The 26302-nt window shown below is 43.7% G+C and overlaps 4 protein-coding genes across 4 annotated transcripts; 2 read left to right on the top strand and 2 right to left on the bottom strand.

The window, feature by feature from the left end:
* Positions 1-546: 546 nt before the first annotated feature.
* ndufa11 (NADH:ubiquinone oxidoreductase subunit A11) lies at positions 547-3733 on the bottom strand. The gene is made up of 4 exons (XM_080537370.1): positions 3598-3733; positions 2673-2765; positions 1676-1798; positions 547-721 (listed from the first exon to the last, which is right to left on the bottom strand). The coding sequence occupies exons 1-4, from the start codon at positions 3674-3676 to the stop codon at positions 609-611; spliced, it is 408 nt and encodes a 135-aa protein (XP_080393496.1). The 5' UTR covers positions 3677-3733; the 3' UTR covers positions 547-608.
* A 77-nt stretch (positions 3734-3810) lies between these two features.
* On the top strand, positions 3811-7637 carry vmac (vimentin type intermediate filament associated coiled-coil protein). The gene is made up of 3 exons (XM_080536391.1): positions 3811-3830; positions 3963-4635; positions 4977-7637. Exons 2-3 carry the CDS (start codon positions 4445-4447, stop codon positions 5344-5346), a joined length of 561 nt encoding a protein of 186 aa, XP_080392517.1. The 5' UTR covers positions 3811-3830; positions 3963-4444; the 3' UTR covers positions 5347-7637.
* A 1674-nt stretch (positions 7638-9311) lies between these two features.
* Positions 9312-11378, bottom strand: larp6b (La ribonucleoprotein 6, translational regulator b; the record flags this gene model as incomplete). Its single annotated transcript, XM_080535998.1, has 3 exons — positions 11347-11378; positions 10784-11003; positions 9312-10466 (listed from the first exon to the last, which is right to left on the bottom strand). Exons 2-3 carry the CDS (start codon positions 10823-10825, stop codon positions 9312-9314), a joined length of 1197 nt encoding a protein of 398 aa, XP_080392124.1. The 5' UTR covers positions 10826-11003; positions 11347-11378.
* A 1337-nt stretch (positions 11379-12715) lies between these two features.
* lonp1 (lon peptidase 1, mitochondrial) lies at positions 12716-26058 on the top strand (the record flags this gene model as incomplete). The annotated part of the gene is made up of 18 exons (XM_080535461.1): positions 12716-13282; positions 14222-14310; positions 14987-15106; positions 15717-16005; positions 16431-16492; positions 16928-17057; positions 17201-17284; positions 17847-18067; positions 19035-19173; positions 19699-19877; positions 20230-20317; positions 20555-20677; positions 21093-21209; positions 21811-21951; positions 22364-22529; positions 23162-23391; positions 24042-24206; positions 25231-26058. 18 exons carry the CDS (start codon positions 12716-12718, stop codon positions 25378-25380), a joined length of 3060 nt encoding a protein of 1019 aa, XP_080391587.1. The 3' UTR covers positions 25381-26058.
* Positions 26059-26302: the final 244 nt, after the last annotated feature.

Genomic DNA, 26302 nt, shown 5'->3' with positions numbered 1-26302 from the left:
CTTCTCATTAAATTCAGACTATCAGTTTAATTATACCACAGTTCCCAATAAATCCTTTGCACCGATGTTGGCAGCTGTTATACGGACAAGTTGAAAATACATCATTTGCTCAACATATGTTAACAATCTAACATGTTGCCAAATGCTATAAATGCGTTACTATTTATTTGTTTGGTGTATTGATGACACTATGGCCTACAACTTGTGTCATGCTCAAAGTAAAAAAGATTTACGTGGCTGACACAAGTGATTACAAAGATGCACATTATAATTCTATCGTACATAACACTCTTTGAATTGATATAGTATATGTCAAGTCTTCCTCCAACAAGACTACTCATCCAAATGTCCTATTTTTACCATGTAATGTTGACAGCTAGAGGATATTTGAACGAGTTTCAGCTGTTAATTGCTCAACCTGACTGAATTACTATATTGTACGATCTAACAGTGCAAAACATTGTCATATGTCTCCCCCCTGTGGCTGAAATGAGGGGTTACAGTACACACAATGTCAAAAACACCAGGCTTTCTTTTAAACAGGTTTATTCAAGGAATAGTCAATATACAATATACATGTCAACATATAGTCATGGCCATCCAGGAGCTCACAGCCTAGGTGGGCCTGATAATCTCCAGCCTTCCATCTTCCCGATCTTAGTGAACATCGCCACTGTCCCCAACGCGAGACATGCTGACGTGCCTGTCATCACATTGTGAGCTGTGGAAGCAAGCCAACATCAAAGAGGACAGATCAGAAGATAGAACACTCAACATCAAAGGGACAGTGGTTGTAATCATTCCAAGAACGTGTCTCCCCGCCAACTGCCCTTGTTCACTGCTGATCATGGATCTCATAAAACTGTATAGGTGAAAGCAATAGATAAAACTGTATAGGTGAAAGCAATAGATAAAACTGTATAGGTGAAAGCAATAGATAAAACTATGTGGAGCTATTGTGACACCAAGTCATCTCAGATCTACAGATGGTGCAGGAGGGGAGATGACTTGAAATGCTGCCTCACACTTGTCAGAGTTCCTACAAGTTTTAACAAGTCAAATGTAATACCTTTTTAGACCTTTTTTGGACTTCTTTGAATAGAATTTTAGACCTATTCGCGACACCATGTGATAGCTTTTTGTCATCCTCGAGGTGATGAAATTAGGGATTTCACTGCCACACAGACAAAAACGTCTGAAGGATAATTAATATAAAAATAAATAAGTAACCCTAATAACCCTAACTGTAGAAAGTCACTTCAACGTGAAGAGAACAAAGTGCACAAAAGCTTCCTTGCAGGAAAAGCTCATCTCATTTTTAAGATCTGGCACCTAATTTTTTAGACCGATTTTGGAAAATCTCATATATTTAAGACCTTTTTAGGCCTTATAAATCGGATTGCTGGATTTTAGACTTTAAGGGCCGGTTTCAGAGACAAGGCTTAAGCCTAGTCCTGGACTAAATCACACTTTCAATGTAAAATCTCCATTGAAGATGTTTTTTAGTCTAGGACTAGGCTTAAGCCTTGTCTGTGAAACCGGCCCTAAGGCTTTTTAAGACCAGCGCGGGAACCCTGACTTGTACATATGGACGGTAGTAGCTCCACCTTGTGTCTATGGGAGTACGGGCTAGGGGGTGGTTTTAGGAAAGGGTCAAAGTGTGTATCATACTCACTTCTGGCTCCGATGATAACTCCCGACGCGCAGCCTCCGATGAAGTAGTTGACTGGGTCGTCAGGAGCGTCCCGGGCCTGGGCAGCTAGACAAGTGGTCATGCCAAAGACCGCCCCCAGGGCCGCTGGGAAAGGAGGAAAGGATACAAATGAAAGTTAACTTATATTTCTGATCAAGCCCCTGCAACTGTTCAGGCAGAAGATCAAACATAGCCAAACACACAACCCCCGTTTGCTTGGCGGACTTAACTAAATTCAGAGTTTAAAGTTATGGGTGTATAGTCAGCTGAGTGGGTAGCATCCTGGAGTAGCACAACAGCAGGATTTTGAAGGGTTCTAACAGACTACATTAAAGACTGCACGTATTGTAAATGGCAACTGACTTATATAGCGCCTTATTCCAAAGCACTTTACTATGGCCTCTCATTCACACACACATTCACACACCAACGGCGGCAAGCTACCATGCAAGGCCCCGGCCCGCTCATTTGGGAGCCGGGGTTTGAACCACCGATTTGCTATCCTTTCGATAATTAGATACCGGCTCTACCTCCTGCGCCACAGCCGCCCCATTGTATTGTGTTATAACTGAAATGTTGGCACTAGTGGGATAGCTCGGTGTTCAGAGGAATATAGTGTTCTGACGCAAGCCTTCATGGGGCGGCTGTGGTGCAGGAGGTAGAGTCGCCGTCTAATGATCGCAAGGTTGGCAGATCAGCGGTTCGAGCCCCGGCTGGCCACATGTCGAAGTGTCCTTGGGCAAGACACTGAACCCCTAAATCGCTCCCAGTGAGCGGGCCGGTGTCTTGCATGGCAGCTTGCCGCCATTGGTGTGTGAATGTGTGTGTGAATGGGTGAATGAGAGGCCGTTGTAAAGCGCTTTGGATAAAGGCTCTATGTAAGTGCAGTCCATTTACCATTTGCCCTCAAGGTCATGATTAATCCAACATACACAACACTTATATATAAGTATATAGTATATACATATATGATACATACCCATGGTCATGGTGACATTACTGGCTCTCTGGACAGCTTGCAACGCCGTGTCGGGCTGGAATGCCACAATGTGATAGGCTGAGCCCACCAACCCTGCAGGTACACAGAACAATGCTGTCAATTCAATTTGACCCACAATAAGAACACAATGAGATCATTATTTACACAGTTTGTTTCAATGTAAAGAAATCAAGCCAATCAACACCAAATGTCAAGTGTTTACAATGTCTTCATAGAGTATGATACATGCCACTGATATGGCCAACACCATCCATGGACCAAGTCACACCTGGGCTAGCTGATGGGTGCAAACTGGTGATGGCCCAAAAAGGTGACACATATTTTTTTTGCGGCTAACCTTAGGGGGGGATAGCGCTAGCACTAATGGTGTTAAATAGATATCTCTAGCACTAACGGTGGTCTAACAATGATGCGTGTGTCAGCCCTGACCTCAACACCTGCAGAATTACTTCGAAAACAGTTTACTGTGACTGTGTTCTGTATGCTGTCTGGAACTGTATCCCCCCCCCCCCCCCCCCCCCCCTACACAATTCACATGGATGACATATTTTGAGATAAAAACGTCTAATTTAGCAGAAAGGTGACAAGTTTGCACCCCTGGTAAACTGACCCAGGGTGATATAGCCTAGCAGCTACCCTCCAATTCCATCAGATTTAGAAGTACGTAGGCTATAAGGTAACGATCTAGAACATATTATTCAAATGTCAATATCCACACAGACATTTAGAAGACACTGGCAGCCTAACAACCCATTCCTTACTGTCAGTCTCAACTAGCCAGAGTTAGCACGCTAATGCTAATGCTAGCTAGCTGAGCTAACCCTCTTATGGGGAGGTCTACCTTTACCGGTCTATGCCATTAGTTCCCTAACTTCTGCAATGTTTTCATTAATGTAAGGTTTACCCAGAGCTGTGGCCAGTTTGGTGGTGATCCATGTCTTCTGGACGCAGTCCTTCCCCTCTTGCAGATCCCAGTAGCCCATTTTGGATTTCACATCAAGGGCACTTGATGACAACAGTGTGTCCTATCGCGAGATGTTAGGGCAAAGACGAGAGTTGGTATTGCACTATCAAAACTTTATTGATACACTGTTTCCCACACAAAGCTCGCTCTTGTCAAGATGACTTTGCTGACAGGTAACGGGTTCCTTTCTGTTGTTTGATGTTAGCCAGCGATTGTTTTTGAATTAATAGCATCAATATAAAGCAATGCATTTTACAGCATTTACACACATTGATAATATGTTTCGCGTTTCCCTTGCTTCGCAGCTGTCAACACTACTATTTCCGGGGCAGTAGATAATCCACAGGTTACAAGATTGTTGCGAAGTTCATTGCAAGTTAAGCCTTATCCATGTGTTTTTTTCCCATATTTCAAAACATTTGCATGCAAATTGCAGAACTTGGGCAATGACAATGCATCCTAATTTGTAATCGGATGATATCAATTGTTGGAATAGCTATCTAAATGGGCTCCAAAAAATAGTGCATCATTGTAGGGATGACGTGAGTTAGCCTTATCCATGTGTTTTTTTCCATATTTCAAAACATTGCAAATTGCAAACTTGTGCAATGAGACTGCATCATAATTTGTAATCGGATGATATCTATTGTGAAATATCTATCTAAATGGGCTCCGAAAAATAGTGCATAATTGTAGGGATGACGTGTCGTGGAGCTGTCTGTTCTTGGGTGATACTGGCCGTGTAGAAGTGACATGTCCTCTCCATCACCGGTCCATAGTAAGTGACATGTCCTCTCCATCACCGGTCCAAATCCGGGAAGCGAACGCGCACCTGACCGCGCTGCACGGGAGGGTGGCAGAGCTGGAACAGCGGCTCGATGCCGCGGAGAACACCGTGCGCGAGCAAGCCGAGAGTCTCATACGCAAGGACGAGCAACTGAGGGCTGCAACACAGGAGATTACGGAGGCCAAGGATAAGTAAGTTAGTTAGTGATGACAATTTACTAATTAAGCCCTCTTCTTTCAGCCATTGTGCACAGTGAAGAAGCCTTCCTGCTATGTGTGACTTGCTTGCTGACAAATCAGATGTCAGAGGCTGTCTATCCATGGGAAGCTTGCTGTTTTGCATTTGCAATTTGCTCATGATGAGACAGACCACAGATAACTTACCAAAATAAAACTGTGTGTGTGTGTGTGTGTGTGTGTGTGTGTGTGTGTGTGTGTGTGTGTTGTCTTTGCAGTATTGCATTAACTAAATGTGTCCTTGTCTTTGCAGTATTGTATTAACTAACTACATGTGTCTTTCCCCTCCCCTCCAGGGAGATCTCCTACCTCCACGAGAAGCTGTGTAGGTCCGAGGACACCATCCAGAGGTTCCAGAACATGGTGAAAGAGAAAGACGCCGTGATGGGACAACTGCAACACCGCTGCCAGCTGCTGGAGAACATCTGCAAGAGCCGACCGCTGCTGGACAGCATGCTGTCCCACATGGCCGAGGCGGAGAGACTGGGGCCCGTGATCAGGGTAGGGATGGGCGGTGGTGAGCCCACCGGCGTCAACACCTCCCTCATGGACGGAGAGTCAAACTGTAGTCCCAACCGCATCTCCAACCACAAGGACTTCTCTCTCAGCGAGGACGACATGGACGATCAGGAGCTGGACGAGATTGTGTTCGGGACGACGGTATAGCCAGAGGAATAGGCCTGCCGCGGCCGCCTATACCTGACTGTCTTTGTTCATATGTGTGTATGTGACTCTGGCCTAAAGATCAGAGGAACTAACTATGGTTCCTGTGTGTTTGGGACGACGGTATAGCCAGAGTCATAGGCCTGCCGCGGCCGCCTATACCATGACTGTCTTGTTCATATGTGTGTATGTATGTGACTCTGGGTAATAAGCCTAAAGAGCAGAGGAACTAACTGCGGTTCCTGTGAGATATTAATCTCTCTCTTCATCTGATGGAGGCACGAGTCTTCAGGTCATTTTTATTACAGCGCTGATAGAACGAACGCCAGGTGGGAAGCTCATAAAAGGCGAAAATCCAATATGATGAAGAGGAGAGTGTTCTTTGGTTTGATATTTTGTGAGCTTAGAATGAGAAGGTTCTATCTCCGTTTAGGGTAGTTCAGAGATATTGAGCGTCAAAGTTTGTACATTCCATTATGTTTTGTGAGATGGAACCTTTGTATTTTATGAATGACTAACTCAAAAATTTCAACATTTTAAAAATAACACCACACAGGCATTAATAAACACCTAATGGATCAGATTATGTAAAAAACTCAATTCTGACAAAAATGAGATAGAACCTTATAATTCTAACGTCACGATTTATCTGGAACACAACGACGCTCTCTCCTCTACGTAGGACTACACTAGTTCTGTGTGTTTATTAATTAAGGGGATCATGACTCAACCTATGTTACCATGACATGAATGTGGGGTGTTTGGGGAGCTATGTATGCTCTGAAGCCTTTGATGTTACCAAATAATCAGAAAATCGAATTGATGCCTTGATTCAAATCCATGCCTCTCACCTCATGTCCTTGTGTCATTTCAATTTCAACCTCTACTGTATATTTGTGTACTGTCTGTATGGACATGTATAGGCTAACCCTTGTAAATATGTTTTTAATTAACAGGATCTGTCAAGAGTTTCAAAAACAAGCATGTATACGGTAACCGGTTGCTCAGGCAATTATAGGATAGTTTTACTCCGCTCAATGCAGTGTGATTACTTTGTGAAACTTACGTTTGTTTCACTCTTACACCTTATCTCAACGATTGTTAATTATTGGATGATTATTGTTTGGAATGTTTGAGGTTAATAGGGAATGTTACATTTGTTTGTTACATCACAATGCTTATGGTTGTTCACGGTGCATTTGACCAGTGCAAAGGTTCATCTATGACACAATGGGCCGGTTTCACAGACAAGGCTTAAGCCTAGTCCTGGACTAAATCACACTTTCAATGTAAAATCTCCATTGAAGATGCTTTTTAGTCCAGGATTAGGCTTAAGCCTTGTCTGTGAAACTGGCCCAATAGGTGTTGTATTTGGTCACCATAGTAGGATTTGGATATAGATTAAATGAACCATCACTTCGTGTACTATCAGTTAGGATTGTGATCAACTTAGTTTTTGTGTTTTAGTTGAGATCAAAGCCTTGACTTCAGACTATAAAGGCTATACCATATACATATTATAGAAAATTGGGATTACAATTTAGAAGCATTCTCAAAAGGTTAATTGTTACTTTGGGAGACTTTGGTCTTTAATTGGATTTGGGATATGTTCGGTTTATTAGGTCACAGGGGTTGAATGCTAGTCTTGGTTGTCACATTGCATTGATCACATGCATGTGGTCTAGCCAATTTTCGCTGTCAATATGTTGCTTCAGTGAAGCAAAGTCTATGCAAATCTAAGTTTGCATCACTGTTACAGTTATATCGAGATGGTTTGCTATGTGTGCCACATTCCATCAGAGGTGTCTTAAAAACTTAACGAACTTAAAAAGATAGTGGTCTATTTTTCATGGTGGTAGAGGTTTTCAGAATAAAATAAAAACGTAACTTTATTTTTTATTTTGAATCTGTAACTTCGGTCATGTCGTTGTTGTAGTGAGACTGTAACATCCATTAGCTTCAGTCATTATGAAGGCAATATCACATACGTGCTTTAGTAGCTCTGTGATGAAGTTGACCCCTAGGTGCTGATCTTGGATTAGCCGTCCCTGGCCAAATCGTGAGCTTAGAATGATAAGGTTCCATCTCCGTTTAGGGTAGTTCAGAGATATTGAGCGTCAAAGTTTTTACATTCCATTATGTTATGTGAGATGGAACCTTTGTATTTTATGAATTACTAACTCAAAAATGTTAACATTTTAAAAATAACACCACACAGGCATTAATAAACACCTAATGGATCAGATTATGTAAAAAAACAAAAAAATTTACAAAAATGGAGATAGAACCTTATAATTCTAACGTCACCAAACCCTAACCTTAACCATTAGACAGAAGAACTAAAAGCTGATCCAAGATCGGCACCTAGTGACAACTTCATCCCATGCCAGTTTTGACTTACATGACTTACATGTTCATTCATTGAAATAGTAATGGCTTTCTTGATTGTGTTACATGTGTGCTGTGTTTTTCAGTACCGCTGCATGATAATGATTATGCTGTTACCATTGGGATCCTTCAGCATGTGCTCATGTTTGCCTCAACTGAGTATCAAGTGTATTGCCTCTGCGTTGCTTTGTAAATATAGAACTGTCCTAGTCAATGAAGAAATGATTATTTTCTGAGAAAAGGGTTCTTGGGTTCGATGTGGAATGTGATTTTTATAATAATCAAGACTTGCATTCTCTGCAACATGAATAAATTACTTATTTATGTACTGTTTTGCTGCAATGATTTCTAATGCCCAGATTAGGGATTGACAGGCAAGAGACTGGTAGTGTCGTTGCTTTGCCTTAACACAGGAACAGCACACTGTCTTTAAGGCTTGTGCAGCCAAGAATATTGCTGAGAAAAACCTCATGCTTCGATCTGTCCAGAATACAGTACAGCCCAGTCTAAAACACATTACGTGAGCTGAGAATGATGAGGTTCTATCTCCGTTTAAGGCAGTTCAGAGATATTGAGCGTCAAACATTCCATTATGTTTTGTGAGATGGAACCTTTGTATTTGATTAATTACCAACTAAGAAATGTCAACATTTTAAAAATAACACCACACAGGCATTAATAAACACCTAATTGCACAAGTCTAATACCCCCCTCCCAAATGTCATTGTTTGGTACCTGTACTATATCAATGACAATAAAGACCATTCATTCATTCATTCATTATGGATCAGATTATGTAAAAAACTAAATTTTGACAAAAATGGAGATAGAACCTTAGAATTCTAATGTCACAATTAGACATGAATTGACCTCAAAACACCACATGGGAGGCAGAGGTGCCTCAATGGCTGTGACAGTATGTTAGGATGCGGTGTAACAAGGTGGCATAGAAGGTATATGAGTGATGTGTGTGTATATATAAATGTTACGGTACATGTGGGAAAACTAGGGTTAGGTGCTAGGGTAGTTAGGGGTAGGGCTAGGGTTAAGGTTAGACATGCCAGCATGTACCAAGTCGACGTAGCACCCAACCCTAACCCTAGTTTCCCCACATGTACCGTATTCCCACATGTACCGTAACATTTATATAAAGTTCAGATAACTATTATATTAGAGTAAAGACACCTGGGCAGTTTAAAAGGCAGGAATAAGAAAGTGTCCATTATTGTATTGTTTTGAAGAGGCTTTAGGGAACGGCCATTCTAGGGCTGGAGAGCCAGACATTAAATCCAACAAAGACAATTGTTGACAGTATAAAGTAATCTTTATTTAATACAACATTTTCAGATTTTTTTTATAGCATCGACCAATCAATCATACAATGTTGTCGATGACGATGACAATATTCATTCAGTTTGCTCCCCCTCCCTCCCCCATTAATTATTATTTATTCAGATAAACATTTTGACAATAAAAAAAGTGCTTTTATATTTATATCATTTAACACTTCCATGTTTCTCACATCTTAATATTACATCCAATATTATACTTTGGGGGTAGAGACTAAAGCTTCCTCAGTGTTACAGACCCTCTATCATCCTCCCTCTACCAACAGTGTTGTAGAACCCCTTAGTGCCGTCAGGCCCCAGAGGCTGGCGAAGCACCTCTATCCCCCCCTGCCCCCCTCTCTTTGGCAGCGCAGACAAAGGTGGTCCACCTTTCTCCCCCGGAAAGAAGGCTTGGGCTGCGATCTTCCTCCTCTGGACCCAGGGGCTCCTGACGGAACCCACACTACTATTACTCGGGGTGAGGGAGAACAAAGAGTCCCCTGAACATTTGCTCCGGAAGGTTCCATTGGCGCCAGTTCCAACCGGGCTGCTGCTGAGCTCCGGGGCCGCTAGCGGGGAGGGGTTGAGGCCGCTCGGGAAGAGCTTCCGGGGCAGGAGGGGGGTCTCCACGGGGCTGCACATGGGGCTCATGTAGGGGTTACACGGGAAGGACGAGACGGCGGATATGACGAGGGGGCTACCGTACAGGGCCGGGGGCCTGGACACCCACCGGTTGGGCCTGGGCGAGGCGGGGGTGAAGTCGGACTCCGAGGAGCTGTAGTGGGCAGAGTCCTCCAGGGAACAGTAGGGATAGCGCTTGACCTTACGGTTCGGCTTCTGGGAACAGAAGACGCTCTCTATGCTGTCCTCGGATTCCTCTTCGATGCCGTCGCCCGCCTTGCGCGTGCCCTTGCTGCCCAGGACGACCACGCGGACCCCCCCGGCGCCGTCCCGCTCCGCCTGCAGGGCCTCGTACGCCCGCCGCGCCCCCTCCAGGTACTCGTACTCCACCACGGCGCACACCTTCCTCCCCAGCTCGGGGTGCTTCTTGGTGTACCGCCTGAGCTCCTTGGGGATCTCCTTCCCCGGGCGGAGGATGTGGAGGGAGATGATGGCGCCGTGGGAGCCGAACAGACACATGGCCGCTTCCATCAGGCCCTGCTGCCCCACCTCCACCCTCGGGGCTACGGCTACTTTCCCCCCCTGCTCCTCCTCCTCCTTGGTGTCCCCCTCCTCTGCCCCCAGTAGGTTCCAGGCTAGCAGCAGCTTGCTGGTGGGGATACACAGCAGCCAGGTGGGGACCGGGTCCCTCCGGCGGACCTTGGTGCCCTCCTCGTTGACCTCCAGGTCGTCGGAGGTGCGGGCTGCAGCCAGGGCAGTCCTCCAGTCGTGCGTCAGTTCCCTGATCTAGAAAATGTTTCGATTTTTACAAAATTATTATTATGATGAAGTCCAGAATGTCACATTGACTGCACAAGTCTAAACGAGTGCAATTCTTATGCTTCGGTTCCTGACATTGCAGCAAGGCAAAAGGCATAATTCAAGATAAGAAAGTGACAATAGTGCAGGACATAAGTGACAAATTAGTACTAATTATTACTAGCAGTACAACTAGTAATAAAATAGAAAATAGAATGCCTGGAACATCAATGTTTTAGGCCATATTGACAACACAAAGAAGTAATTTCAACCATACAATCAAATGAAAGCAATGTGAATCATACCTTTTTAAACGAGGTGAGTAACTTCAGGCTGACATAACCCATCTTGTTCCTCTGGACGTGTTTCAGTAAGAAGGCGTCACCAGAGAGACTGTCGTTGGAAAAGTAGTTTTCGAGCTGAGCTGCAACTTTGAGTTTCAGGTCTGCAACCGGCGAGCTCCAGTTCCCTCCATCACAGTACTCTGACTCTTCATCAAACACATCAGTCAACTCTGCAGAACTCCTGCAAAAAACACCAGATCAATTGGATGCCAAGTCATACATGTAAACCAGCTCTTTCCCTTCTTGTTTTAGTATTTTTCTCCTAGCACCAGGGGAGCCTCCCCTCCTAAATTTCGTTGTATGGTACCTGTACTGTATTAATGACAATAAAGACCATTCATTCATTCATTCATCATGGTCAATGTGGGACACAAGACAAGACTTCAGATGCAATATAGCCTACAAGAAGATACATGAGCCTAGGCCTGTCATGTTTTAGAACAGATCGATTTGCGACTTGTTCCCTTGCAGGAGGCACAGCAATTAAACACGTTTAACTAACAGCTAAATCAGGTCACTGTTACCCTTCCAAACTATCATAGCTCCGGTCATCCGTGTAGGACGAGCCGCCAAAGCGCCGGGTGGAGTCTGGTGGGGATGTCTGCGGGATCTGCAGCCCCCCGCGGCGGCGTCCGGCGGTCACAAGGATGGGTGAAGACATGTTTTTGTTTTCAAGCTGTAAAAATAACAAATGACTTATTTACAAATAATGTCTGGCAGAGGCCAAATGTTTCTACAACAATGTTCGGAATTCTCTGGAGGGTGTTATACAATAATATTTAGACTACCCTAGGTGGAGAGATGATACAAACTGTAGGTTTACCTGAGGTCTCCTGTCTCACCTGACGTTCGCCCAGCCCAGACGCACCTGTTGACTTGATTAGTTTTCTCTCTCCAGATTCCCACACAGGTACGATCAGGTACGAAGGAGGCAATCAAGAGAAGCCAGGTGTTTACCTTTTATACCATTGCCCGAGGCCAAGGGCAAAACTTTGGTTTGGGAAGTGGGGGAGACACGGACGATTTAATTTTTTACATTTGAAAGTAAAATGATTACTAAAATGATTACATTTGAAAGTAAAATGATCAATTTGGTGCACTTTGAGGGCAGAATGAATGAATGAATGAATGAATGAATGGTCTTTATTGTCATTGATATAGTACAGGTACCATACAACGACATTTGGGAGGGGGGGCTCCCCTGGTGCTAGGAAAGAAATACTAAAAACAAGAAGGGAAAAGAGCTGGTTGACATAAATAAAGGCTATGTACACTATCCACTATACTATACTATACAAATAAAACACTGTGCTGTACTCTATGCTATGCTATAAATATCCTAACATTTCCTATCTCTGAACCTTATGTACCCGAGGGTTGTCATATTGCACATAGTGTTATTGCACATTCATTTAAAGTGTCGCAGTTTGCAGGTTTGAAATGTTCACAGTTGTGTTTCAGTATTGCACTTGATTTCAATCTAGTAGCTGCCATCAAATGTCTAGATTGTCCAGGGCCTAGAACCTAGGTCTTTGCTGTGTTCAGGGCCTGAATGGCCCTGGGGTAGAAGCTGAGCTTCAGTCTATTTGTCCTTGCGAACATGGTCCTGAACCTGATATGTGTCTTTATAAGTGCTGCTGAGTAGATATGGGGTTTTTCTTTTTTTACGATTTTAAATCTTTCTCTTTTTTTGGGGTTGCAAATTCTTATATCCAGCTGCGTTGCTCTGATATTATATATATTATGATGATATCTGATATGATGCTCAAGTGGGCGGAGACTGTCTCAAGTGGGCGGAGTCTGTCTCAAGTGGGCGGAGCCTGTCGTGTCGTAATCAAACCAAACCGGAAAAAGGTGTCATGTGCTGCTCCGGTAGAAAGCTCCAGATCCAACATGGCCACCTGCATGCGAATGCTCGGGGCCAGCAAGATCTTGTCCAGAAATCACTCCAACATGTTCACCACGGGGTCTATCCGCTCTGTACTCAACATAGAGACATCTAGCTGGACTGGACTAGTGCGCAAACGCTCTTATTCTACGAGCATGGGCATGTGCCTTAAGAAAACATTATGCAACGGTGCATCAATGACAGGAGGTGCTGTCACTGGCAGGCTGGCCATGCTCAACAGATGGACCAGGGTCACTGGCATTGTCTTTGCTGCTGGAGGAGAAAGAAGGAACTTTCTGAACCTGAACCATGCATCTCCGGTCAACTTCCACCAGGCACGGTTGTATGGCAGCAAAGGCAGCGATGGTGCAGGCTTCTCCGGGGAAGGAGATGGATCAGAGAGCAGCAGCGGGTCTGGAGGTGAGGAGGGTGACGGGGGGGCACCGTACCGGGGGGACCCCCCCCAGATGACAGCTCTCACCACCATGCTGGTGCCCGAGGTGTTCCCCAACGTGCCCCTGATCGCTGTCAGCAGGAATCCGGTTTTCCCAAGATTTATCAAGATCATCGAGGTAAGCATTATGCAAACAACCCTATTTCATCATCCTGACACCCACCAAGGACACATCTGGATGATGCAATATCGTAGAATATAGTATTGTACTTTCTGAAATGGCCTTGTGTTTTGTTTCAGCATCAGTGGTGATTTATAAAAATGCGCATTGTTAATACTATATTGCCCTGTAGGAACGGAGGTGTTATTTCAGCTGGTTTCATCAGCCAACAATACTTCATACATAACCCCATCTGGGGTGGCTGGGGGTCATTGCATTCTCTACACACCGCAAATAATAATAATAATAATAATAATAACCTTTATTTATTTGTATATAATCGATTATATATATGTATTATATTATGTATTTGTATATAATAATAATAATAACTTTATTTGTATAGCGCTCTTCCTGCAAACGTTGCAGCTCAAAGTGCTTTAATCATTATGTAATCATAATTTAATGATGTTGTAATTTAAAGGCAATATTAAAATGATGGGTTATTATCATCTTCATTTAATGATTTAGTCATTTAAAGGGTGTTCTGTTTAGCAGTGCTTGATTATGACATTTCCAGACCAGTACACATTTGTCTTTTTTTGATATTTCAATTTTCTGTACAACACCTGGAATAAATCTGGAACAGTATGCTCACAATAGGCTGAACATGTATCGTTTTAGACTCAGTTTTGCTATCCCATGTTTCTTGCATGTCAATTCAATTCACTTGAGAGTGAGGGATAGGGGTAGGACATGATAAGCTTAGGCTTCATCCTACTCCCTTTCCAACATTGATAGGCCTGTACTCTTCATATTAGTTATTTGTTCTTTTATTACTTTAAATCATGTTCGAAATAAAATATTAATTCATTCATTCATACACACTCTGTCTGTTAACACAGTTAACTTAACAACAAGTGAAATATGTGGTTATCTGCTGTCATTTATCTGTAGGTGAAGAACAAGCAACTGATGGATTTGCTACGGAGGAAAGTCAGACTGGCTCAGCCGTACGCTGGGGTGTTCCTGAAGAAAGATGACGCGTAAGGACCTTCTACTGTAAACAGTGGATAAATCACTCGCTTACAGACTGTTACGACCCCATAGATGGTCTAGGGGTATATGGGGACAAGAATCAGAGGAGATGGGAGATATAAAATAAACAAGATTTATTGTAAAAAGGTAACATAAACAAGTTTCCGAGAAACTCTTAACTGAAAACTACTCGTAGGAGAGTGAAAATCTAATGTATAAATGAAGGATAGTAAAGTAAAGTAATTAACTGACCGAGTGGTGACCCTACCTCTAACCCTAACTAACAGATTCAAATACAAATAAGACTAAATTGCAACAAACATAAGATTAACAAACACAACCTACAAAACGACCCAATACAAAACTACAGCTGTACTAACTAAACCAACGCAACTCAGGAGTTGTAGTCTGGCCCACTGGCACCATTGCAGTGTCTCTCCCAGGCTTTTATCCTCCACGTCCTCCACCCTTGATTGAGGATTGGCCATCAGGCCATCACCATGGCGATAGGCAGGAGGAAGGACAATCACCTGGGAGACAGGACCACACACTATGGACGTAACACAGACCATACTTTCATCTTGGCTGTACTGACCACCTCTGCCTCTTTCTCTCTCTGTGTCCCCCTCTTTTGATTTTATTCAAATTAAATTCTCTCACTCTTTCCCTCCCTCTCTGTATCAGTAATGAGTCTGACGTGGTGGAGAGTATGGACGCCATCTACAACACAGGAACCTTCGTGCAGATCCATGAGATGCAGGACCTGGGAGACAAGCTGAGGATGATCGTGATGGGTCATAGGAGGTAAAACGGGCTCAAACGTGCTGGGCTTGACAGCAGAAGGGACTGTAGACCTGTCACATTGTGTTTATATTGCTAAGATCCTGTTTGGATACCTGAAAAAATATGTTTTTACTTTAAATAATTACATGGTTAGATTGATCAAATCTATTCGGTGGAAGAAACCAAGCCAAGCTTTTCACATATTTGATTATTATATTCGTAATTATGCCTGTTTTTAGTACCAGTATTTGGGCCTGGATTCTTTTTCAGTCAGTCACAGAAATGTACAGGGTTCCCGCGCTGGTCTTAAAAAGCCTTAAAGTCTCAAATCCAGCGATCCAATCTACAAGGCCTAAAAAGGTCTCAAATTTCAGTTATTCGTCAATCAGTCCGACCACATCTATTTACACGGAAATGAATCAAGCTGGAACCAAACAAATGCCAATTTGCTTCCTTTCTGGTCTGTATGGCAGTGAAATCCCTAATGTCATCACCTCGAGGATGACAAAAAGCTATCATATGGTGTCGCAAACAGGTCTAAAATTCTATTCAACAAGGTCTATAAAAAGGTCTTAAATCTGACTTGTTGAAACTTGTAGGAACCCTGAATGTGTTCCTCTCGCTCTGGTAGAATCCGCATCACCAAGCAGTTGGATGTAGAGCCAGATGAGCCTCCCCCAGCCCCAGCCTCAGCCTCCTCCGAGTCAGAGACAGAACCGGGGTCGCTGCCCAAGGCTACCCGCCGCAAGCCCAAACGCACCGCGCGCAAGGAGCCCTCGACCCTGGCCGAGACCATGGAGGACAAGGTGCAGGAGGCGGAGCTCATCGTGGAGGCAGTCCCTCTGCCCTCCTCTGACATCCTGATGGTGGAGGTGGATAACGTCGTACACGAACAGTTTGAAGTCACAGAGGAGGTCAAGGTAGGACCTGAAGCTGCAATATCGTGACGTTAGAATTATAAGGTTCTATCTCCATTTGTCAAAATTTAGTTTTTTTACATAATCTGATCCATTAGGTGTTTATTAATGCCTGTGTGGTGTTATTTTTAAGACATTTTTGAGTAATGAATAAAATACAAAGGTTCCATCTCACAGAACATAATGGAATGTAAAAACTTTGACGCTCAATATCTCTGAACTATCCTAAACGGAGATAGAACCTTATAATTCTAAGCTCACGATATAACATCCTGTTTTATTTCACTAATAAAGAAAGGAAACGCACAACTTATATCTACTGTACACAATATCAGTATCACATGACTAGTTTAATTAATATAACCTTTTACAGTGGCACATCCATGACTGTTAAGTGAATATGAACATTTTCTGATTTCTTCACCAAGGCCTTGACAGCAGAGATCGTCAAGACCATCCGTGACATCATCGCCCTCAACCCACTCTACAGGTAGGGGCAGTTTTTACAAATCTTGCCCAGAAGGTTTTAACTTTCAATGCTCAGATTACGTGGTGGTGGTTCCAGGCTGAATTCGGTTGTTAAGTCGTGACGTGTTTCCGGGTCCAACGTTGGCTGAGGCGCTCTCTTCGAAATGCCTCAGTAATAATAATAATAACTCATTATATTTGTATAGCGCTTTTCCGAGGCTCAAAGACGCTGACAAATATGGGAAAAACAGGAAAGTGCTGTGTCCCTTGTATGAATAGATCCCAGTCTAAAAAAACGATTGAACTGTCATTCTACCGCTGTAGTACACTGGTACTCTGGTGCGGGGAATTTCTGGTTTGGACCCGGAAATTGCTAAACGTCACGTTTGACGTCAGACTTAACAATCGAATAAGAACACCTGCCAGATGACTAACAGGTAAATGTGTCTGTATCCAGAGAGTCGGTGCTTCAGATGATGCAGGCGGGACAAAGAGTGGTGGACAACCCGATCTACCTGAGCGACATGGGCGCCGCCCTCACAGGGGCGGAGTCACAGGAGCTGCAGGACGTCCTTGAGGAGACCAATGTTAGCGAACGGGGTTTATTATATCTGTGTTTGCTTTTTTGCTTTTATCCGAACCAGGAAGTGTTACAGGGGTCATATAATAAGTATGACAATTCTTAACAGTCTTTTTGAGGACGATGTTTATCCTGTTCATCTCTCCTCAGATTCCCAAACGTCTCTACAAGGCTCTGTCACTGCTTAAGAAGGAATATGAGCTGAGTAAACTGCAGCAGAGACTGGGCAGGGAGGTAAGAAAACTTTTTCCCCCCTTGCATGTCTTAATAAATCACTAGGCAACATATAAGACAGGGTTCCCTCACTAGTCTTAAAAAGCCTTAAAGTCTAAAATCCAGCAATCCAATTCACAAGGCCTAAAAAGGTCTCATATTTCAATTATTCTGTCTAAAAATTAGGTGCTAGGTCTTAAAAATGAGATCCTGCAAGGAAATCAGTCCGACCACATCTATTTACGCGGAAATGAATCAAGCTGGAACCCAAAAAATGCCAATTTGCTTCCTTTTTTGTCTGTATGGCAGTGAAATCCCTCATTTCATCACCTCAAGGATGACTAAAAGCTATCATAAGGAGTCGCGAATAGGTCTAAAATTCGATTCACAGAGGTCTAAAAAAGGTCTAAAAAGGTATTAAATGTGACTTGTTGAAACTTGTAGGAACCCTGTAAGAGATGTAGACATGACTTATTTCCTTGCCATTTGCTTTTCTCTTCAGCAATGATTTTTCCTTTTACCATTCCTTGTCTTTCCAATGTTTCCTGACGCTCCTCTCCCCCCCTCCTCACCCACTCCCCAGGTGGAGGAGAAGATCAAACTGACCCACAGGAAGTACCTCCTGCAGGAGCAGCTGAAGATCATCAAGAAGGAGCTGGGTCTGGAGAAGGAGGACAAGGACGCCATCGAGGAGAAGTTCCGCGAGCGCCTGAAGGAGCGCGTCGTGCCCGTGCACATCATGGAGGTCATCAACGAGGAGCTGAACAAACTCAGCCTGCTGGACAACCACTCCTCCGAGTTCAAGTCAGTGGGCGTCTACTTTAGGACTTTAGCCTCACCTGTGAATTCTAAACATTTCCCATTAATTTCAGCTAAAGACGGCAGTTGATCTGAACGTTGACACTGTGGGAGGTCGTGACGTTAGAATTATAAGGTTCTATCTCCATTTTTGGTCAAAATTGAGTTTTTTTACATAATCTGATCCATTAGGTGTTTATTAATGCCTGTGTTATTTTTTAAATGTTGACATTTTTTGAGTTAGTAATTCATAAAATACAAAGGTTCCATCTCACAAAACATAATGGAATGTGAAAACTTTGACGCTCAATATCTCTGAACTACCCTAAACGGAGATAGAACCTTATCATTCTAAACTCACACGGTGCTGACTGTGTTAAAAGTGACTTACAGCATGAAAGCTCTTGAGTGAACCCTCATTTTTATGGTTTGCCTTTAACTGAAGTTGATTGAATGGAGGTCTTAGGCACATAGTATTTCCCTCAATAGCTTGCTTGTTGACAGTTCTGACTTGCCTAGTGTTTTGCCTTTGTTGTGGATATAATTGATTCTTAATAGATTTAGTAAAATCTATTTAGCACAAAGAGCTTAGCTCAATTGTCTCCAAAGAGGCCTTTTATTAAGCAAAGTTACATGAGCGCAGAGAGAAATGAGCAGACAAATAAGCAAGAAGCAATAGCCCAAAAGCCAAAAGCCCCCAACGATGGGTCATATTTATAGAACTGTCCTTGGTCATGTGGTCACTATTCTTGGGAACCAATCATATTATACAAATCTGTGATTACACAAGTTATGGGCCCTGTCCAGTCAGAATTATTCACTGCGCCACAGATCTTGGCCCATCCCTTACAGGAAGGAAATGGGCCTTCCTTGAGTGCTAGATTCACCAAACTGTAGAGAGACTTACATTTCTCAGTATAAATGATATAAAACCCCAACACCTTTATTCACTTGACTTCCTGTGACTGTGCAGTGTGACCCGGAACTACCTGGACTGGCTGACCTCCATGCCCTGGGGGGTCAACAGCGAGGAGAACCTGAAGCTGGGACGGGCCAAGGAGGTGCTGGAGGAGGACCATTATGGGATGGACGACGTCAAGAAGCGCATCCTGGTGAGTGGACCAGCTGGTAGGATCCTTCTGGTTATAGACATCTACTGCCCCCTAGCACTGCGTCTCCTGAAGACACCCGCTTTTCCCCTCTACTGTGTCCCTAAAAACTTCGATTGACCCCCTTGTACTGTTTCTCTGTTTCTCCAGTGTCTATATATATATATATATATATATATATATATATAATTTAAAAACCTAGGTTTAAAAGAAGGTTTTTCCTTCTATCAATGGCCTCTGGCCTGAGCTGGATTACTCTTCCTGCTACGACTGGTGGATTGATGATTCACTTGCTTAGTCAAATGTATTGATTGTATGTCGCTTTGAAATAAGGCGTCTGCTAAATGCCAAAAATGTAAAAGAAAACAGTCTGAATCAGTTTGGAGCTAAACTTTCATTTCCTCTCTTAGTTTGTGAGTGAAAATAGGAATTTGAAAGTAGTTTAGTATCGCATTAAAACAATTCTTTTGAAATTCCCAATGTTCTCTCTCTGTTACTGTTCCCTCACACATGTCCCCCCTCCTACAGGAGTTCATTGCTGTGAGCCAGCTCCGAGGGTCCACCCAGGGGAAGATCCTGTGTTTCTACGGGCCCCCTGGGGTAGGGAAGACCAGTATTGCACGCTCCATCGCCAGAGCGCTCAACCGCGAGTATTTCCGCTTCAGTGTCGGCGGGATGACTGATGTTGCCGAAATCAAAGGCCATAGGTGGGCAACGACTTCATCACGACAACACTTATTTCTCTATTCCAACACTACTGTATATGATTACTCAATCGTGATCTTAGAATTCTATGGTTCTATCTCCGTTTAGGGTAGTTCAGAGATATAGGGGCGTCAACGTTTTTACATTCCATTATGTTTTGTGAGATGGAACCTTTGTATTTGATTAATTACTAACTCAAAAATGTCAACATTTTAAAAATAACACCACACAGGCATTAATAAACACAGAATGGATCAGATTATGTAAAAAAACTCAATTTTGACCCAAAAATAGAGATAGAACCTTATAATTCTAACGTCACTCGATGTGTGATATTCTGTGTGGCGTCTGCAGGAGGACGTATGTGGGAGCGATGCCTGGAAAGATCATTCAATGTCTGAAGAAGACCAAGACAGAAAACCCATTGGTCCTTATTGATGAGGTAAAGGTTGTCGTCCCTCATGGTCAGAAAAACGCCTCTAAAACAGTTGTGGTGGTTATGGTTAAATAGTTAAGTATGGTTAAAACAGTTGTGGAGTTATATACAGTACATATCTTTCACATAATTTGCGTCAATAAGATGCTAGTGATTCCCTCTGTGTTAACTATGGGATTCTACAAACAGATCGTGTTGTTCTGTCATGTTGTCAAGGTGATGGATATCGTGTGTTTGTTCTAGGTGGATAAGATCGGCCGTGGTTACCAGGGCGACCCCTCCTCAGCTCTCCTGGAGCTTCTGGACCCGGAACAGAACGCCAACTTCCTGGACCACTACCTGGACGTGCCTGTGGACCTCTCCAAGGTGTGTGTGTGTGTGTGTGTGTGTGTGTGTGTGTGTGTGTGTGTGTGTGTGTGTGTGTGTGTGCGTGTGTGCGTGTGTGCGTGTGTGCGTGTGTGCGTGCGTGTGCGTGTGCGTGTGCGTGTGCGTGTGCGTGTGTGTGTGTGTGTGTGTGTGTGGACCTCTCCAAGGTGGGCTGCTGCCATCGAAGATTAAAGAGGCCTATAAGACTTGGGAATGCGAATTTTGTGTGTGTGTGTGAGAGTGTGTGAGAGTGTGTGAGAGTGTGTGAGAGAGTGTGAGAGAGTGTGAGAGTGTGAGAGTGTGAGAGTGTGAGAGTGTGAGAGTGTGAGTGTGAGTGTGTGTGAGAGTGTGTGTGTGTGCACGTGTGCACTTTTGTCCCAGACCACCTCCCATAACTCTTGTCCTCTGGGTTCAGGTTCTGTTCATCTGTACCGCCAACGTGACCGACACCATCCCCGAGCCTCTGAGAGATCGTATGGAGATGATCAACGTGTCGGGATATGTCGCCCAGGAGAAGCTGGCGATCGCTGAGGTAAAACGATGTCTCCTGATGTCCTTCTACTCTCTATACGGGTCTTTTTAATCTGAGGTAACGTGTGGCTCTTGCTACATCCGAAAGCCAGTTATAGATTCAGATCGTATCTCATAAAATGAACACCACCCTACTATACCTAACATCAAACATTGAGTCTTTTGTATCTCTAAGTGAATGCTGTACCCATAAATGTGTATCTCTATCAATGCTGTAACTACGGGTGTGTTCTCACTAGAACATTTGCTTCACTTGGAATCGGAGTTTAGGATAAAATTCGCTTTGCACTGCGTCGTTTGGAGCTGTGAGAACGCGCATTCGAAGTCACTCCCAGAGCAAACAACCAAGACATGCTCCGCTTGAAAAGGGTGGTTTCGCACCAATTAGAAACGACGCATGGAGGCTGTCCATAGGAAAACAACAGCGCATGCGTGTTGATCTGGATAAGAGAGGGGCGAACGGGCAATTTTCAATTGTTCTGACCAATCAACTACCACGTCTGTTGCTTCGATTGCGTATGTTACTTCATTTACATAAAGGGCTGTTCAGACTTTCATGTGAGAACATGAGCTAAATCTCTCTCCCCCTCTTTAACTGACAGAGGTACCTGGTGCCCCAGCTGAGGGTGGGGTGTGGTCTGACTGAGGAAACGACCAGCATCTCCTCCGACGCTCTGAACCTCCTGATCAGACAGTACTGCAGAGAGAGCGGAGTCAGGGGCCTCCAGAAACAAGTGGAGAAGGTAAACCTGTCTCAGCGTTGTCCTGTTGTCAAAGCTGTGTCTAGATCACTCCCTTCCTCTGAGTCCCAGCCTAACTCTGTCTCAGTATCTGACTACTAGTCTCTCTGCTGTGTTGCTGTTAACCTCTGCCTCTGCCTCATCACAGTCCAACTCTGTTTCTATATCTCACCACATCTTAACTATATTGCTCCTCGGTCATATGATTTGGGTCAGATATAATCCAAAGGGTAGACACATACATACACAGTTACCAACTAAACATGTTTAGCTAGTATTGATTGAACATACTGACAATGCTGTTAAGGTACAGTGTCTCCACGTATTCTGTCAGACTTAACAGGATGCTATTCAATACTTATCAGTCTAATTAATCTTTATTCCCCACATGGTTGTGTAATATGTGTATATATAGGTGTTCCGGAAGGTGGCTTTCCGCATTGTGAACGGGGAGGAGACTGCAGTGCAGGTTACCCCTGACAACCTGCAGGACTACGTAGGGAAGCCCATCTTCACTGTGGACAGGATGTACGACGTCACACCGCCAGGGGTTGTCATGGGACTGGCCTGGACAGCTATGGGTAAGAGAGGGAGGGAGAGGTGTGGCGGGTGAGTGGGAGAGAGACAGGTCAGGGTAGGAATCAAGAAGTGTTCTGGATTTGACATTATTACACATAGCAGTCGATGCATTCAAATGAAATCAGTGTGAATTGCAACTTGCAAATAGAACTGAAATAGTCCATTGGGAACATAATACAGGGTTCCCGCGCTGGTCTTAAAAAGCCTTTAAGTCTAAAATCCAGCAATCCATATTCCAAGGCCTAAAAGGTCTCAAATGTCAGTTATTCGGTCCAAAAACGAGGTGCTAGGTCTTAAAAATGAGATCTTGCAAGGAAATCAGTCTGACCACATCTATTTACGTGGAACTTAATCAAGCTGGAACCAAAAAAATGCCAATTCGCTTCCTTTTTTGTCTGTATGGCAGTGAAATCCCTAATTTCATCACCTCGAGGATGACAAAAAGCTATCATATGGTGTCGCGAATAGGTCTAAAATTATATTCAAAGAGGTCTAAAAAAGGTCTTATATTTGACTTGTTGAAACTTGTAGGAACCCTGTACCCTGTAATATAGGTTACGTGAGTATATACAGCTCTGTGATGTCATAACCCTGTCTGTCTGTCGTCGTCGTCATCCCCCCCACCACTCAACAGGCGGCACTAACCTGTACATCGAGACCTCGCTGCGGCGTCCATGGACCAAGGCGGATAAGGCGGATAAAGACGGCCCCAAAGACGGGTCACTGGAGGTGACGGGGCAGCTGGGAGATGTGATGAAGGAGAGCGCCAAGATCGCTTTCACCTTCGCCAAAGCCTTCCTGATGCAACAGCAGCCTGACAACGAGTTCCTCCTCGGCTCACACCTGCATCTACACGTGCCGGAGGTGAGGGGGACACCACACGAACACATCGTCACTTAGAAGAAGAAAAAACACTAAGACCTGTAGTGGTGTTTTTTTTCCTCTTCACCCAAATGTTGGCATAAAAAAAAAGCGAAATGAAAGGTAGGAACAGTAGTCATGCATAATACAGGTCACATCTGTGTGTTGACAGACTGTCTTTTCACAACTTTGTAGATAGAGAAAAGACAAACTCATGAAACATGCTGAAACACCCAGGGTTCCCGCGCTGGTCTTAAAAAGCCTTAAAGTGTAAAATCCAGCAATCCAATCCACAAGGCCTAAAAAGGTCACAAACTTCAGTTATTCGGCCTAAAAGTAAGGTGCTAGGTCTTAAAAATGAGATCCTGCAAGGAAATCAGTCTGACCACATCTATTTACGTGGAAATGAATCAAGCTGGAACCCAAAAAATGCCAATTCGCTTCCTTTTTTGTCTGTATGGCAGTGAAATCCCTAATTTAATCACCTCAAGGATGACAAAAAGCTATCATATGGTGTCGCGAATAGGTCTAAAATTCGATTCAAAGACGTCTAAAAAGGTCTTAAATTTGACTTGTTGAAACTTGTAGGAACCCTGCCCCCCAGTGATGTGTGTTTGAAGGTGATGGTACTGACCCTGTGGTGGTGTTTACAGGGTGCTACTCCCAAGGACGGGCCCAGTGCTGGCTGCACCATCGTTACAGCGCTGTTGTCCCTGGCAACCAACACAGCGGTACGTCAGCACGTGGCCATGACCGGCGAGCTGTCCCTGACCGGGAAGATCCTGCCTGTCGGAGGCATCAAGGAGAAGACCATCGCTGTGAGTCACGCTGCTCTGTTACAAACCCCTTAGACTCACGACCAGAACCACAACACTCTCCCACAAACAACAACACACTTTTTATGGCCGGCTTGGTGGGAGAAATCAGCTTTCCAAGCAGTTTTTCCAACCACATTCAAGTTTATTTGCCATTTTGTGACGTTAGAATTATAAGGTTCTATCTCCATTTTTGTCAAAATTGAGTTTTTTACATAATCTGATCCATTAGGTGTTTATTAATGCCTGTGTGGTGTTATTTTTAACATTAACATTTTTGTGTTAGTAATTAATAAAATACAAAGGTTCCATCTCACAAAACATAATGGAATGTAAAAACTTTGACGCTCAATATCTCTGAACTACCCTAAACGGAGATAGAACCTTATCATTCTAAGCTCACGATTTGTATGAAAGAAATATATTGGAATACAGCCCATACATGACAGAACATAGTATAGATTTGGATACGTTCATTTGTGTGTCAGTAACCTGTGAGATAGTAATATGTAAATTACTGTAACCTGCAAATCTATCCCCATTGTTTAGCATAATGCTATTCAAGTATAATTTGAACTTGTTTAATAGCAGCAGACAGTATAATATTGACAGGGTTCCCACGCTGGTCTTAAAAAGCCTTCAAGTCTAAAATTCAACAAAACAAATCTACAAGGCCTAAAAAGGTCTTGCATTTCAGTTATTCAGGCAAAAAATGAGGTGCTAGGTCTTAAAACTGAGATCCTGCAAGGAAATCAGTCCGACCACATCTATTTACGTGGAAAGTAATCAAGCTGGAACCAAAAAAATGCCAATTCGCTTCCTTTTTTTGTCTGTATGGCAGTGAAATCCCCAATTTCATCACCTCGAGGATGACAAAAAGCTATCATATGGTGTCGCGAATAGGTCTAACATTATATTCAAAGAGGTCTAAAAAAAGGTCTTAAAAGGTCTTGAATTTGACTTGTTGAAACTTGTAGGAACCCTGTATTGACTCTCACCATGTTCCCTTCCTCTCCGTCTCGTCCAGGCCAAGCGTGCCGGGGTGACGTGCATCATCCTACCTGCAGAGAACAAGAAAGACTTCTCTGATCTGCCTGACTACATCACAGAAGGGCTGGAGGTGCATTTTGTAGATCACTACAGCAAGATGCACGGTATTGTGTTTCCACCACAGTGATACCAACCCAACCCAACCCGAGCACTGGCTGAAGGTGTGAGAATGACACTGGCAAACCCCCTGGCTCCCTCTGTTACTGGTGAGAGGGACAGTGACCGATCATGGACATGTCCGCCTTGGGGCCCTGAACATTCAAACATCGTAACCAGAACAGTACAGGGTCCTGTCTCCTGTCTCAAAACAGTGATTTGTTTTAATCTTTGGTAGTACCGTACATTCACTTGCTGTTGAAAAAGCCCAACAGCTAATGAGCGTGTTTGAGATGCATAGATTCGGCACACCATGTATGATCCTTACCAAGAAACGCTGTCAAAAGTCTCTCTTGGCATTATGAAATATCTGCTGATCTGGGAAGAGTCTGTGTCTGGAACACGCACATTGCCTGTGGGCGAACCTCTGTATCACGTGGAGAGTTGTACAGCTGATCACTGGAGTCTGGAAAGCTGGCAGAGCAGAAGTTGAGGTACAGTCGACCCCCCTCTCAGTCAGGGGATGCTATGGGCTGTCAGGAGCAACAGGAAGGAACAAGGAAGACCTCCAAAACCTCCACCAGACTTGGGGTCATGATGATGTTGCTGCTACGCAGCCTAGACTAATAGATCTCTTCTTTTATATTTACCAAATATGTATGTTGCATTTAATGTTTTAATGCAGAAATAAACAAACTTGAGTCCTGTGGTTTTTTTCTGTTCCTGCTTCCAGTGCCATTCTGTTTCTATCTGGTTATCTGACAGACAGGACCCAGTCAAGTTATAGGATGTTCATTGCTGACATGTTGGATCCTGATGAGGGTGCGCAAATATGATCACATCACCCCCATCCTCAAATCACTTCACTGGCTCCCCGTCTCCCTCAGAATTGAATTCAAGGTCTCCCTCCTCACCCACCAGTGCGTTCATGGAACTGCCCCCCCCTACCTCAA

The sequence above is a fragment of the Nansenia antarctica genome (assembly GCF_963989245.1).
Source record: "Nansenia antarctica genome assembly, chromosome: 7".
Lineage (NCBI taxonomy): Eukaryota > Metazoa > Chordata > Actinopteri > Argentiniformes > Microstomatidae > Nansenia > Nansenia antarctica.
The sequence above is the reverse complement of the archived record's forward strand: the minus strand, read 5'-3'. Positions and strand labels throughout refer to the sequence as shown.